General features: G+C 43.8%; 1 protein-coding gene across 1 annotated transcript; it reads left to right on the plus strand.

Annotated features, from left to right (window-relative positions):
- The first annotated feature begins 347 nt into the window (after positions 1–347).
- LOC146182279 (terminal uridylyltransferase 7-like) lies at positions 348–14,448 on the plus strand. The gene is made up of 11 exons (XM_084575923.1): positions 348–434; positions 520–681; positions 1,234–1,323; positions 3,999–4,124; positions 5,458–5,538; positions 5,745–5,922; positions 7,873–7,920; positions 9,215–9,318; positions 10,271–10,377; positions 12,720–12,934; positions 14,219–14,448. The coding sequence occupies exons 1-11, from the start codon at positions 348–350 to the stop codon at positions 14,359–14,361; spliced, it is 1,341 nt and encodes a 446-aa protein (XP_084432049.1). The 3' UTR covers positions 14,362–14,448.
- The last annotated feature ends 1,444 nt before the right edge of the window (positions 14,449–15,892 follow it).

Consider the following 15,892-nt stretch of genomic DNA (forward strand, 5'->3'; position numbering starts at 1 on the left):
CTTTGATGTTCTTCAGTTCTTACCATGCACTTAACTTGCGAAGCGGACAGCGATTGCTGGCACAGGCATAACTCATCACTGTAAAGCCCTTCGCTAACGGTGACCTTTCCATCATGCAAAATTAATGGGTACCTAATCACTCTATTGCCTGGACGGATTGTAACTTGCTGTTAGACATTTACTGTAAGCAAGCATTAGGAACATACAGCTAGCCTCCTTAATGTGATATTACGAACGAATATTCTTTGGCATGGCCGGACTGGAACGGTCGTTGCTGAACTAAACGTAGGTGCTGTGATTCGCATCGTATCTCTCTGTGTGGTATATATGCAGACGTCTCCTTGAAGATGTACGGGTCATCTTGCAATGGATTCGGATTGTGCGGCAGCGATTTGGACATGTGCTTCACACTTGGGCGTGATCGTGGGACAGAGGTGAGCAGATGGAATTATCATCTATTTCAAATGATCGAGCAAGGACGTCTTCACAAAACTGAGTAAAATGTGTTGTGGCCCATAGGACCCCGACCCCACAAGAGTCGTCAGAAATGTGGTCAGACGGTTGAAAAGGCACCGCGGCGTTACCGACATCCGTTCTAACCCCTGGGCCAGAGTGAAGCTCATCAGCTTCACCCACCGCCCCAGTGGCCTTGAATGCGACCTTAGCTTTGGCAACACGCTGGTACGTACCTCATGACATCCTGCCTGTAATTCAGGTTCACATTAAACGGACACTAAGAATAAATTGAGGATTGGTTACACTGATGAACTAGCACTTTCTGGTGACAGAGGCGAGATCATCTGAAAACTGACATATCTTAAAGAAATTTGACTGCTATCGTCGCCACCAGCCATTTCCGGTGCTGATGTCAGGCACAGAAGGCTCTTTTGCCGCGTAAAATTCAGAAACGAATGATTACAGGCTAGAATATTCGGAAACTGTTGTGTAGGCAGAGTCAGTGAGCTTTCTTCGCATGACAAACATAAAAACGAGCCTCAATGAGGAAAATTGAGCCAACATTCGATGTAATCACCAGCATTATGAATATTATTTGGAGTGCGAGGAAGAGGTTTAACACTTTAACAGAAAATTTCTGAAGATTATAAAGCGTTATACGCTCCTATACTGTTGCTTAATCTGAGAAGACTGAGTCGGTTACTTTTGTTTCCCGGATAATTTCACAAAGAAGCATAGGCAGTTGATTTTCGCTTCTTCTGCATTTCTTAATTTTAGGCTTATCACAACACACGGCTGCTGAAGGCGTACAGCCTTATTGACCCCAGGGTTCGAGTGCTTGGCCTCACAATGAAGCACTTGATGAAGGTATGCATTTTTCTATTTACTCCCCGCCGTGGTGACTCAGTGGTTAGAGCGTTAGAGCGCTCGACCGCTGCATCCATGCATGGACATAGGTTCGATTTCAACAGCAGCGGCCACTTTTCGATAGAGTCGAAACACAGTTGGGTGTCATCTGAAGCATATAAAAACAGAAGTACTGATAGATATTGAATGATCCATCATCCTCGCGCAACAATTTTTTGACTAAGCTGCTATATATAACAAGAAAAAGGGACAACTGAAAATGTCTCCCAAGTTTTCCACTTCAATTCAGAGGCCGGAGCGCGCTGCAGTTAATGGGAAAAATTACTCTAGTGGGCACTTTGGGCCAACTAAAGTGCGATTAGGCAAAGGCCTTTGTTTGAAACGCCGCTGATTCCTGCTTTACTGCGTCTCCTGTATGATGCAAGTTGACGTGTTCGAGGAAGCGCCAAATGAAGGGCATCGCATGGAATCACATGGTGAAGGCATTGGTCATGACGTCACAATCTCACGCTATCCCGCGAAATCTCGCGAAGAAGTGTGTCATATTTGTCGCCACCGGACACGCTGGTGAATCATGAGCCTATAAAGGCTTTCGCCTCAATAATTTAGACTAGGCTGGGACCATGCTCCTCCCACAAACATGTCATCAAGCAGGTGGTTTAACTTCCAGCTGGCGTGCGCGCTCAGACTGAGAATTGCTGCAATGGATTCTCTCCTTCATGGGCCACGAGCTGAACCATCGGACGCGCAGGGTACGACGAATGACTCTCAATTGCCACCGACAAAAAGATGCGGCATCGGTAAATAGGCCCAACGTTACAGGCCTATGATCGACAGCGCTTAACCTCACGGACGGAGTAAAGAACACATAAAAGACGAACACAGGCGCTATGTGTTCTTTGCTCTGTACATGTGGTTAAGCGCTGTCATTCATGGATCAACACCAACTAGCCGGGCAGCAATGGTCTATTCATGTTAGAGGAGCAGGCGAATTTCGCATCTAGAGTGTGCCATGTGAAGTGGTGGCGGGTGCGCTGGAACGAATAGCAACCACCATACCCATGACATCGGAGTTTAGGGAATATTGCACCCCCCACGCGCCACCCGAATTAAAAAAAAAATGCCGCTTATCAACATGCACCCCTGGCTTTGTTCCAAGTAGGTATTATGCTATTTCGGTGCACATTAAAAAAGAACCCAGGTGCATGGTCAATATTTCCAGAGCCCTCTGCTATGGCGTCCATGGTAGCATAAGAACACTGTAGCATATGTAGTCTTTGGAAACCCGCGTTGGTGGCTCAACGGTCAAGACGCTTGGCTACTATCCAGAGTAACGGGGTAAACTCGACTGCATTTTGATAGAAAAGACATACCAAGGCATCAATGTTCTGTGCGATGCCAGTGCACGTTAGAGGTCGAAATAAAAAATAACTGGTCCACAGGAAGTGAAAGGCGCAATAGATTTCACACTTGTTTTTGTGGACACCTGAACCACGCCGTAAGGGAAGGGAGGAATATGGGAATGAAAGCGGAAAGGGGTGCAGGAGTGGAGGACTCCGGAGTAATTTTGACCACCTGGGGATCTCTAACGTACACTGACATCGCACAGTACATGGACACCATTTCGTTTCGCCTATCCCGCCGCCGCTTCGGTGGTGGACGACGGCTGTTGTTGGTGCGCGTCTTTCTCTCCCTCTTCTTTTTCTTCTCTATTTTTTTTTTTCTTCTGTCCGCACGAGGCAGCGGGGGTGGCTCAGCTACAGAGCCAGCAGCTAGGCCCGTGCATTTTCTTTTTCTTCTCCTTGCAGCCACAACAACCAGCGAAAGGCCAGGCGGTCAAATTTATCCTGGAGCCCTCCACTATGGCACCTCTAGCTTTCTCTATTCTTTCAATGCCACCTCCATTCACTTAGCTAGGTACAAGTGTCCACGAAGGTGTGACAGACCTTTCCTTTCCCTTAAACCAATTTTTAATTCATTTAATCTACCGCGGCGGCTGGGCGTCCGTGTGCTGTGCGATGTCGCGCGCGTTAAGATCCCCAGGTGGTCGAAATTACTTCGAAGCCCTCCATTGGCTCCTCTTTCTTTCCATCCACTTTCATACCACCTCCCCTTACAGTGCGGTTCAGGTGTCCACAGAGCAAGTGCGACAGGTACTGTGCCTTTCCCTTCCTGTGAACCATTATTATTATTATTATTAATGTAAATGACAGTATTGTGTGTATGAGACGAGGACGGTAACACCCAAGTTGTGAGATGATGCTCCTTGTTCCCCTGCACAGTAAACCCTTTCGCTATATGAACCACACGCTCCTGGGAGGCATTTCAGTGTTCGAGTCACTGCACAGTAAGTATGGAACACACTTGTATGACCGAATCTTGCTTCAAATTCCATTTTTCAAACATGGGTGCTCTAGCTATACCATTGATGCATACATACACATAGTATTGCCATGTTGGTAATGCATAGGTTATATTGGTGAGGCTCCCTCTGGATTCCCTGCTCTTTGGAAACACACCACTTGCTTAGACGTAGCGAAAGTAAACCAGATGCAGACTAAAGGCAATAAGAGTCTTGCCCTAAGTCAAGAAATGGGTCATGTTGATATCACTATGGTGGCCCCAGTTGAAATACATTGCGCTAATACATATGCCCCTGTTGGTTGCTTTTTCAGAATGTCTACCATGAGGAGTGTTTAGCTGATGCTTCGAAGGGAGGCCTGTCTTCATACTGCTTCATCTTACTGATAATATATTACCTCCAACAATGCCAGCCACCAGTCCTCCCAGTGCTCCAGGAGGTAAGTGTGGAACCTAGCCTGCGTCACTGCTTTTTCATGCTCAGTCTCGCATTACCTTGCCACCATAGTAGCACTCAAGCGCTGAAGCTATACAAAAAATGTAGAGTCAAATATTGCAACTCTTTCAGTGTGTCAAACAGAGCTGCTCAGCAATCTTACTGAACACCGCTCGTCAAGACCAGAATGATGATTCAGTGCATGAATAGGATAATTGCTAAATGGGCACTAAGCAGACAGTACACCCTAAGCATGATTTACTCTGTAAAGGAATAAAAAGAGAGTAACATATATTGTACTTCTTATTGAAGGTATTATTTTTAAGCCACGGGGCAGATTTTCGTGGTACAAAACGCTAAGCCATTGGTAACAGAGCCATATTCCCACCTGCAAAAAAATAATTAGAGGTGATCAGCAATCACAGGAGACATCTAACTGTAGCATTAGAAATCTTGAGGTTAGTGATTATAGGATATTGAAACTGTGGTTAAGATCTGGTGAATGCGAGAACCTCTTATAATTTGAATATTGATTCTGGCCCGTGGCAACTATATGTATTCAACATTTTTAGTTATGACTATCTACCCCAGGATAAGTACAGAGTGTGCCAGAGGACATATTACTCCCGTTTTACACCCTGCAGGGTGTTGTTGTATTTAGACTATAGTCGCTGGTTATTCTTACATTTCCTTGTTACGACGTTAGAAATGCACCAACTGGCCAAAGCAAGGATATTGTCGAAGCCAATCTACATACAGGAATGGTCACGTTGCAGACTTGGTGCAAATGATTTAGGTTTGACTTCACAACCAACACACTGACACTGACTGGGTATCTGGGATTTTAGTGTACTGAGATAAACTGGTCGTAGCTTGTATATCCTCATAGTACCGGATTAGTAGAAGTGGTATGGGAGAGACCTTTGTTGAACAATGGGCTTAATCAGGCTTGTGATGGTGATGACTTAGTACATAATAGCCATGTCTTTTCTTGACTGTATTTTTACTGATCGCGTAAGTAGCATTGGCCTAGTGCCTTTACCCTGAAATGATTTACCAAGATAGGAACACACAGTTGTCAGAAGAGTCATGGAGGGGATTCAGAATAGCACTATGCATACATGTTTCTCGAGTGCATGTCCTGCCGATAGACTTTTTCCTCGAGCTTCAGCCTTTATACTCTAGATTCTATCCTTTTTTTCTCGAGCTTGTCCTTGTGTTCTAGATTCAATTATGTTTTGTCTCATAACACTGTCATCCTTACAAATACCTGGCTACTCAATGGACCAGGCATGTGCCCAGATGCCTTTACAGAAGTTCGTTCTTGTGGATTGCAGCTGTATCGAAAGAAAGAAGAGATACCCCGAAAGGAGGTTGAAGGCTGGAACATCTGGTTCTTTGACAGACTAGATGACCTGGTAAGTAAAGTCTTCCAAGAGCCCAAAGAAAATGCGTCCAGTGCATAAGAAAATAGAAAATAAATGAAACATGAAGATGCATGTAGGATCTTTTCCGAAACAGAAAATAGTTGACCACGTGGTTATTGCGATCACACTGGCATTATGTACACCTCTCCTTTGACTTGTACTGACCCACTCTTTGTTCTTGTTGCATCCATGTACAGCCAGCCACGTGGACGCAGTATGGCCAAAATCAGCAGTCTGCCGACGAACTCTGGCTGGATATGCTCGATTTTTATGTGAACACATTTGACTATGAGGCTAATGTCGTGAGCATCCGCCAGAGCATGCCATTGACCAAGTTTAACAAATGCTGGCATAGGGGCTGGCTTGCAGTCGAAGGTGAGTCCTTGTGCTTATGGAAGAGATACTAAACGATAATGTTTAATTCTGTTTTATTACACATGAAATTTGTACAGCTTGCTGCTTTTGCAAAACAACAGTGCAAAAATAAAGCCATGTGTCATGCGAACCTAACAATTATCCAATCTAACCTAAAAAGAGTTTGGCGAGATGCCATTAAGAGTTTGGTGAGATGTCGTTACATACATTACTACTGCTACTACGACGCTGACGGCTTTTTGACTGAACGAGCTGTATAGTCATCACTTATAATTATTTATCAGAGCATGAACTTGGGTTTGTCGGTTCCCTGTTTTGCGCAGGTTACTTGGGTTATCATTTCATCATTCCGCAGTCATAACAAACAATACCTGCTCATATATTGCCAGATTTGGTACTGCATCGTAGCGACACCTAATTAGTGTAGGCTGATCGTTATTGCTGTATTATTCAGTATTGATAAGCCTACATCAGTCTCTGTTGAACTTGTTTGTTTGCCTTGAAATGCCACTTTTACATGGTGTACCTTGGCTTTTATTTATTTATTTAAAATACTCTCAGGGTACCGATGTACGTTAGAGAGGGAGGGTGCGGATACAGGGTATATATATATATATATATACATACATATACCCTGTATCGTGTTAACAGAAGGTTAACACAATAAGTGTACAAGTCTCTGAAAAACAAAGTTCGTTAGAAATTCGCACATAAAAAGAATGAGGTACATGCATAATTTAGGAAGATGGCATAAGTGTAAAAAAATTAACAAAAATATAACAATATAATAAGAAACACAGAATACAATGAAGATAAACAAATAACCATACAGGAAGTTTTAATACTAGGCAAGAAAGAAAGCGTGCAGCGCAGATATAAATTTTTCTTCAGTTATGCTTGTTAGGGATCCAGACAGGTTATTACAATCATTGCAGGTCCAGGGACGAAACAAGTTACAATAGGCAACTGTGTCTGAGTGTGGAGTAGGAATAGGCGTGTCTGAGTGTGGAGTGTTTACCTTTTGACTCAAGGTTATGGCGAAATGAAATGATAGGATGGTGGTTGAACCCATAGGTAACGCAATGTGGAGTTATGGTAGTATATTTTATGAAAAAGTGAGAGGCAGGACAGGTTTCTTTGAGCCGATAACAGTGTGAGATGTAAGTATGCTTTCATATTAGTAAGACAACAATGACTGATCTGCAGACTGTTTGATGAGGAGAAAATGGCTTTGACAGAAGGATAAATGTGTCCTGTATGTGTTCAGGCCCTTCGGGTGTCCCATAAGGGCTGCCAGTTCAAAAACGGAGCACTTTATCGAGGAGGTCATTATGTGGTATAAGCTTACCATTCAAGCATCTATTAACACTGGTTGCCCTGCCTTGTCTATGCTCACTCGTTGACAGTTTCTGAGTGGTTACTGCTTGGTAGTCAATAGAGGGTTACAAGATACCCCAATTCGCTACTGTGATGCTCTTCCACAAACGGCCAGGGCACGTGCGCTGATTGGTCTGAATGCGGGAAGCATGCGTGCTGGGTGATAGCGGCTGTTCCCTTTGTGACGGACGAGGACGGATATGTACACACCAGCAAGAAACGAACATAAATCAACGATGTCCGCTCGCACACTCGCACTTTCGCGTGTCAGTGTCGCAGTGTGTTACGGCTAAGTTCCAGTCAGGATAAGTCGCCACCTGGCGCCCTTATGATGACTTTCACATGCACGGTGCTGCCATTGGGAAGCGGATGACAATAGTAGATCGCACTGTTGTTAACTGTAATGAGGATGTATTTCTGGCCATTGCGCTTTGCTTTTCATGTGCATACCCTTGGCGAATATTATAAGTTTGCGTTGCGTACCTGTCTCGCAAAGGAGACTTGTCTCTTATAATCATGCCAAGAGATCACTGAGCGCTTGAAGATAGTCGTGGTATGGGGTTTTATCTGCAGATCCTTTCATCCTGGACCGTAACCTGGGTATAGGACTGACAGAGAAAAGTAAGTCTGCTTATTTATCTTCGTGAATTGTTGCCATGCGTGCAGTTCCTCTTCTTGCATTTTCTCAGTCAGTTTGTGTAAAACAAGTCTTCTTTACATCTGTTGTGAAAGTATTCATTAGGACCTTACCAAAAGCTTTGGGGGTCAGTTAAGCTTCGCCTGCAGGCGTTGACAAGACAGTGTTAACTCCCACTAACAGCACCAAGCTCTTGTGGATTCTTGTTCGCATAAATTCACCTTGCTACTTTCTTAGTCAGTGTAACCCTTTAGTTGTATGTCTTTATTGCCACACCCATGCATAGTCATTATTTAGTGCATGATTGTAAGGTACAAGACCACCTGACAGAGGATAAAAACGTAACCAAGCCCTTACGAAAGTGCCTGCGTGACAGTAACTCGATCATCATCCAAGGGTCTTCCCATCCAAAACCCTTTCATCTCAAAGGCGAAGTGCAACAGCGGCTGCCAACTCATATAGCATGTCATAGGATCTTGTGAGATCACATGGCCACGGCACTTGCCAAAAACTACCTGCCAGAACCATGCCCTTGATTTTAGAGCGGAAGTTCTATTTTTTCATGGCAAACTTCAAGGTAATCTGGCGACAAAAATTTGACCTTCAAGTGGCACAGAGATGTCTGTGACGTCATACCTTGCGACTCACCACGCTCCAGACTGCTGGCGTGATGCGCGGAGCCACGGACATGTAATAATTAGTTTAAACTACAGTCGTTCAGTTCAGTCGTGTCTGACTCTTCGTGACCCCATGGTGTAGTTCAACTACACCATGGTTTAAACAAAGCAGAACAAACGTCTAACCGTGGTTAACTGAGCTTCCACTCTGCATAGCAATGTATAGCTGAATTCAACCACGGGGAATTTTTCGCTCACAATATTCACATGACGGCTGAGGCTATTTGCGAAAATTAAAAAGTTAATTTCTGGGCTTTATTTAATTCACAGACAATTACAGGAGTTTCCACCGTATCCTGTCTGTTGCGGCAGAGTTCTTTCCTGCAAATATTTTTTCTGTATTTTGAACCCATGATGCATGCAAAGTAAGACCTGTTTTTTGAGCCGCCTCGTCTACTTCACGCAGCGTTTGGGCGCTTGTTCAAGTGCGTGCACGTGGTTTTTACACTCCTCTTGTTTCATGAAAAGAAAAAAACTAACGATGCAGGTTCTCGTAAAACCTGTGGGGAAAATGGTAGAGAGTGACTGGTGACTGTCGCCCCTTTTTGTTAAATAGGCTTTTTTGTTTAATATGGTCATCCCTTATGCATGTCATTTGCAGAATGGAACGGCATCCTGAAAATCTTCCATAGGGCACAGAAGAAGTTCCAGAGATCGGTTCCTGCACAGCTCCTTCAACAGGCAGCAGATCTTTCGCTTCCTGGAGTAAGTCTTCAGATTTGTCAAGCGGCTAGATATTTGCGTCAAAACACATCTAAACTTGTACACACTGTCATCAAAAAAATGTCTTCTGGCAAGCTGCTGTTCAAATATCACCTGTTGCGCAGTCTAATAATAATTGGCCGAAGTTATTTTAATAAATTTTCTTGGTTCAGGAATGAAGTATATGGGGTTCTGCACCATGTCTTTTTGGTTTAAATATTTTTATATGCTAATTCTTGAATAACTGAGACAGGCGAGAAATTTAGGTGATTTAATTACACTCGCCATGCCTACACACTACACACATCGCCATATACAGTAGCTCATCTATTTATATATATATATATAAGTGGTTTAGACTCCAGTATTTATACATGAGCATGTGAGAACTCAAAGCTGCGGCAAGTTTTGAGTGCCTGACGACACTTAATAATCTGCGATGTGTCATAACTTAGAAGCATCCGTAGGGGGAATTGTCAGTAAGGTTGTGATGAGATTTCCATGGTCTTCTGAGAATTTCGGTATCCAAAATCTGAAAGTATTCTTCCTACGTGAATAAATTTCTCGGAACGCTGTGGACTCCACTCAATGCGCTTCCTGTAGGATAGAAGCTTGGAATGCGCGCAGCTAAAAGCGGTGTCTGCTTAAAGAGGTGCCATAAGTTAAGGCAACCACATGTGGCGATCAATGATGATAAAATAGCTAAATTTGCAACTCTTCCACTTTCATGCAGCGACATACCGAACTACCAATGTTCTTTTAGTTTCGGATCCCTTACTCTGATTTGTTGCTGCGTCACTCCTGCATCAAATATAGTATCCAATGTATGGCTGAGGAAGCCTCAATCCTCAGCTCAACTCCACCTGCTTTAAAAAAAAAATGCCCCTAAGATATGTGTGCCATCAGCTCTATGCTTTTCTGCTAGTGCTCAATGTCGTTGCTTGCATCATTTCAGGAACAATCCTCTGGTCAGCAGCCACTGAGTGTAAGCCCACCCAGGGACCTTAGGCTCTCTTGCAAGAACTCTGACAAACACAACCAGGAGCAGGTACCATGTACTGGGTATGTATTATAGCCTCTCCCCTGGCTGTGCCAAGAGTGCGGTCAGCACGCAATCGCTCGAAGAATATTGTTCTGGACACTATTACCCAAGTCGATGACCGTGTCTGCATATAGGGGTAACGTGAATGGAAGGGTCCTAGCAGGGCAATTCTGATATCCCCCTCCCATATATGAATGAAGAATGTCGGGAAACCCTATGTCCAGTTATAGTGCTTGGCCATATCAGCTGGCAGCTACCCCCTGCCAGGGCCATGCTCATGATTTTTCGCTCACAACTACAACGCCGGCACACTGCCGCCAGCGCCGGTTTTTCACTGAACGGGGCCTTTAACACCATCGCGTTAAAATAAACATCACTCCTGTCTGTGGAGTTGGCGCTATGGCTGGCTGTTCGGTTTCAGCCAACATCCGATAGTCTGCTGTTCTGCTCCATCGCTCTTTAGGCCTAAGGAGCGACAGCTGGTAAAGCTGCAAGTGCTGAGGATGAGGCTGGCCAAGATGCACTGGACGAGGATCTGGCCAAACTGCAACGTGCCGAGGGCACGCTAAGAAGCACTTTTGCCTATGGGCATGAGCATTTTTTCCCGCGATCAACTGCGTGGGCTTATGCCGAAATGGGTATGAGACTGTGTTCATTTCAGTGGTATATGTCATAAAATCAAAATGAGGGCATAGCGGAAAAATATACATGTTATGGCAAACCCCATGGAATGCAGATCACTGTCCCCTTGCATAGCCCTTGTTCGTGTGAAATCTTATTGCATGACATACATAAATATGACTGGCTGGAAAGACTAACCGTGCTTTGAAAATGAAACGTGAGTGCAACGTGAACATAATGTCATTAATTCAGATTTCAAGGGGCTGGGAAAAAAAAGAAATTAGGAAGATAAATACCGTGCGTAAAGGCTATTTCCCACAGTTCTGTGAGCTATACGTGAGACTACATAAGGGTTATTTGAACAGTCACTTTCCGTACATGCTGGTTCATTCATACGTAGCATTTATTGATTACGAAAAAGCATTTGACTCAGTAGAAACTTCGGTAGTCATACAAGCCTTGCAAAGTCAAGGTGCAGAGTCATATGTGAAAGTACTGGAAGATATATACACTATAGTGGCTGCACAGCAACCATAGTTCTATATAAAGAAAGTAAAATTGCTATAAAGAATGGTGTTAGGCAAGGAGACACAATCTCCTCAGTACTATTCACAGCTTGCTTAGAAATATTCAGAGACTTGGAATGGGAGCAGTTAGGGATAAGGGTAGATGGAGAATACCTCAGTAATCTGCGATTTGCTGATGACATTGCCTTGCTAAGTAACTCTAAGGATGAACTGCAAAGAATGATTGATGACCTAGACAGGAAAAGTAAAAAGGTAGGCTTGAAAATCAATATGCAAAATACTAAGGTAATGTTCAACAGCCTTGTGAAGGAATAGCAATTTACTTTAGGTAGCGAAGCACTGGAAGTAGTCGGCGAATATGTCTATTTAAAACAGGTAGTAACTGCAGATCCGGACCATGAAAGGGAAATAAAAAGAGTGAGATTGAGATGGAGCGCATTTGGCACGCACTTGCAGATTATGACTAGCAGCTTACCGGTATCACTCAAGAGGAAAGTATACTACAGATGCATCTTACCTGTACTCACCTATGGGGCTGAAACGAGAAGGCTAACAAAAATGGTTCTACTGAAGTAGAGGGCAACGCAGATTGCTATGGAACGAAAAATGGTAGGTGTAACGTTAAGAGATAGGAAGAGAAATCACTTGAGTTAACACATTATGGCGGAAATCAAGAAGAAATGGGTATGACCAAGGCATGTAGTGGGAAAAGAGTGTAACCACTGGTCGTTAATGTCAACAATTGGATTCAGAGGGAATAAAACCGTAGCAGGGTGCGGCAGAAAGCTAGGTGGGCGGATAAGATTAAGAAGCTTGCAGAGGTGAAGTGGATGCACCTAGCACAGGACCGGCCCAATTGGAGGAATATGGGAGAGGCCTTCGCCCTGCGGTGGGTATGTCCGGCTTATAATGATTATTTCTGTGCTGGTTATACTAGGCAGCCCTCAAACAAAGCCCTTTAAGATTCCTAGGCTATACTCCATCATTACAGCACCTAGGGAGTTTATATGAATTAAAAAGCGTCGTATACCATAAACTCTCATGGGTGGTAGCCAGGACGAGAAAGAGCTTTTAATGCTATATTTTTAGCTCCTCGTGCCCCATTCGCCAGTTGCATAAAAAGCATACTTGGGTCACATTGATATGGCTGGCATTCTTTAGCAAGCAGCGTGCTTTGGGCTACATAAAAGTGAACTTTGGAACCTAATTTGCAGAGATGAGAAGAATTTCCAGCAACCGGTACGAAGTGGACGTGGACGGGCAACTCGACGGCATCATGTTGCGAGCAACACAATTGACGAATGCCGGCGCCCTGGCATAGACTGTGAATCTTCAGGTCGATGCCACTCAAACGGCCACATATGGGGCTTTCAGCAGCCTCACACCCAGAGCAGTGTGCTCTTTCCAGTAGTATCTGCAGCACCCCAGAGTAAGTGCAACGTTGAAGATGAGAAGTGTTCACCTTGTACAGGGTCTTGAATATTTGAAGCCCGAGTTTTAAAAAAATTCTATGCGAAATCTGCTTTATTCGAGCTGAAATAACGTTCACAAGGTAGCAAAACATGGTCTACGTTATTTGATAAGCGATTCAACATCGGTATTTACCTAGATTTTCCGGAATCAACGAAGAACTGCTCTCGGCAGCATGCACAATTTTCGCAGAAGACCCTGTATTTTAAGCAGGGGAAAATAAGAGGAAGTAGCACGATAGCTTTATGCCGAAAGCACGGTAATTTAAGGTAGTCAGAGCTACGCACCAATCAGGCACCTTCCTTAAACCATGAATGAATCAAATTCATTTCGAATTCAATCATCATGAATCAAATTCAAGATCCAGGAAATTGTTGATCTAGTTTCTCTGCTTATTAACTGGCACCATTAGTTAAACATTTATATAACTAGCATTCAAGTTCAAAAAGTTACACATATACATTAAAATAAAAATTGCACTCATTGCCTTCAGTCAATGATTCAGCTGTAGGTTTCAGCCTTCTATTTTTTTTTTGCAGGCTGGGAAATACGTTTGACTGTTTATATCCTGAAAGGACTTTCACAGAGCCTAGAGAGCAAAATATATATATCTGTAATTGAAGGTGCAAGCAGTATCAGCAGGATTACATTCTCTTGCCAGGCTAGAAGAATTAGAATGCATGAAATTTATGGCCTTTTGGCAGTGCAACGACTCTTTAACTAGTGTGCAGATGTTCATTGTAGCCTTGGAGATATTCATTTTGCTGTAAGTCTATGGAAAGCTGCACGAAATTCAGTTCGGCCAAAACAGATATCTTTGTAATGTGAAATAATATACCAAAATTGCCAGGCTCCAGTGAGGATGGAGACTCATATCTCTAACCATCACACATTTTGTGCCAAAGTAGCACACATACTACTTGAGGCCTGCCTTCTCATTGCAATTCGTATCTCTTGAAAAACAGTACAGATCTGAGATAAATATCTGAGATAAAACAAACTTTCTTACGAGGGCCTGAATACCTTAGGCAACTCGATTCTGAAATGGTTGCCAACTATGTGGCAGCTTGATGGGCTGATGACTAGCTGCACCAGTAAGAAAGCTGTGTGATTTGCAATTTGGAGCCTGTTTCAAAAGCAGGACGTCCTGTTCACAACAGAAAGTGTCAGTGGAAAGGTGCATTACCTTAGATGCTGCCCTGAGCATTGAACCACATGGCGGTATTTTTCTATGGCATTGCAGCTGGCAAGGATCTCAGCATTGGAGCACCACAGCCATTGTATGGCACTGCAACATTAGGAGCCCTCCTGGCACACTCCTTGACGCCACTGCAACCGCATCGAGGGAGAGGAAGGGCACGAGGCAGGCCACAGGGGCAGCATTGATAGTGACCCAAGACAGGTGATCGCCACATCCAGCACCATGTGACGCTTCACCGCCCACAGTTGAGAGGTGCAGTCTGTGGCACAGCAGAGGACACAGTGGCGATCCTCAGGGGAGGTGAGTCTATCTTCTTTGCTCTGTCAAAGACTGCTCCATAGAAATTAGAATTGTGAGGCCATAAAAAAGTTTGGCTTTTTTTTTGTTTTTGTTTTTTCAGCAGGGGAAAAGTTAAAAAAAAAACAAAAAAAAAACAGACATTTTATAATTTGTTTTCAGGGTTCTATGAGTGCTTGCTTTCAGTTCATGCTTAGTTTTTGCTTTGAAAACCACCATAGTATGTCTTGATGAAAGACTTTACTGTAAAGCGTAATTGTCACTGCATGTTTTTAGATATTTATAGAGTTTAACGTCAAAAAGCAGTTCAAGCTATGAGGGTCTTCACAGCTCCAAATAATTTCAATTACACGCAATTCTTTAACACGCACCCATATCCGACAGCACACGGGTGTCTTGCGCCTTGCCTCCATCAAAATGTGGCCATCGATGCCGGGACTCAATCTGAATACTTCAGCCTAGGTAAATCATAGGCTGTTTACAGTGTGTTTTAGTCATTTATTCTGCGTGGGAAGTGGACTGAAGACAGGTCAAACAGATGTACCAGGTAAAGCATAAATCAATTTTGATGTTTCATTGACTTCATTGCCAGTGCAAGCTTCACATCTATCGCGCTCATCGTAACACTGTCGCCAAGTTTCCCCTTCTGCGTCTCCGTCAGAGCATGTTCCCTCTTCCTCCTTGAGTAAAACTGAGTGCTGCTACGCCTGGAGGTGGCGTTTCTGAAGTCCACCGAAAGAAAGAGCCTCCATGTACTACAACGTCACATAATGAACTATTGCAGCCTTGGGGACACAAACGGCTTTGCAGTTTCTAGTAATGTTAAAATAGTAATCGACGGTCACAAGTTAGCCGCGTTCGTTGTCACAAGTGCTGATTATTCGGTATTTAGTGGAAAATTTTATCGCCGACTGCAAAAAGTGACAACCCCGTGGGGATGGCCCTCAAATAAGAAAAGCGGGGGGTCACCTGGTATACCCTAAGGGAAAATCCACTGCCCATATCAAAATTCATAGTGAGACATGCTCCGCGAAATTTGCGATCTCAAAGCATTGCACTAAAGGTGTTATCCAGTCTTCTAACAGCCTGTGGGATGCACCTGTGGTGCTGGTAAAAAAAGATGGGTCACTTCGGTTCTGCACAGATTACTGGTGACTCAATAAAGTGAAAAAGAAGTATGTATACCCACTGCCCCGAATAGACGACACCCTCTATCGGCTCAGTCATGCCCGCTATTTTTCGTCGGTCTATATGAAGAGTGCATGGATACTGGCAGATTGAAGTGAATGAGCAAGCCCAAAAGAAAACCATGTTTATAGCACCGAATGGCCTCTTGACTTCAAGGTGACGCCACGTGGCTTATGTACTGCCCCTGTAACATTCCAACAAGTCAGGGACACTGTGCTCATCAGACTGAAG

Source organism: Amblyomma maculatum, chromosome 8 (assembly GCF_055883805.1).
Source record: "Amblyomma maculatum isolate TAMU_Amacu chromosome 8, ASM5588380v1, whole genome shotgun sequence".
NCBI classification, from domain to species: Eukaryota; Metazoa; Arthropoda; class Arachnida; order Ixodida; family Ixodidae; genus Amblyomma; species Amblyomma maculatum.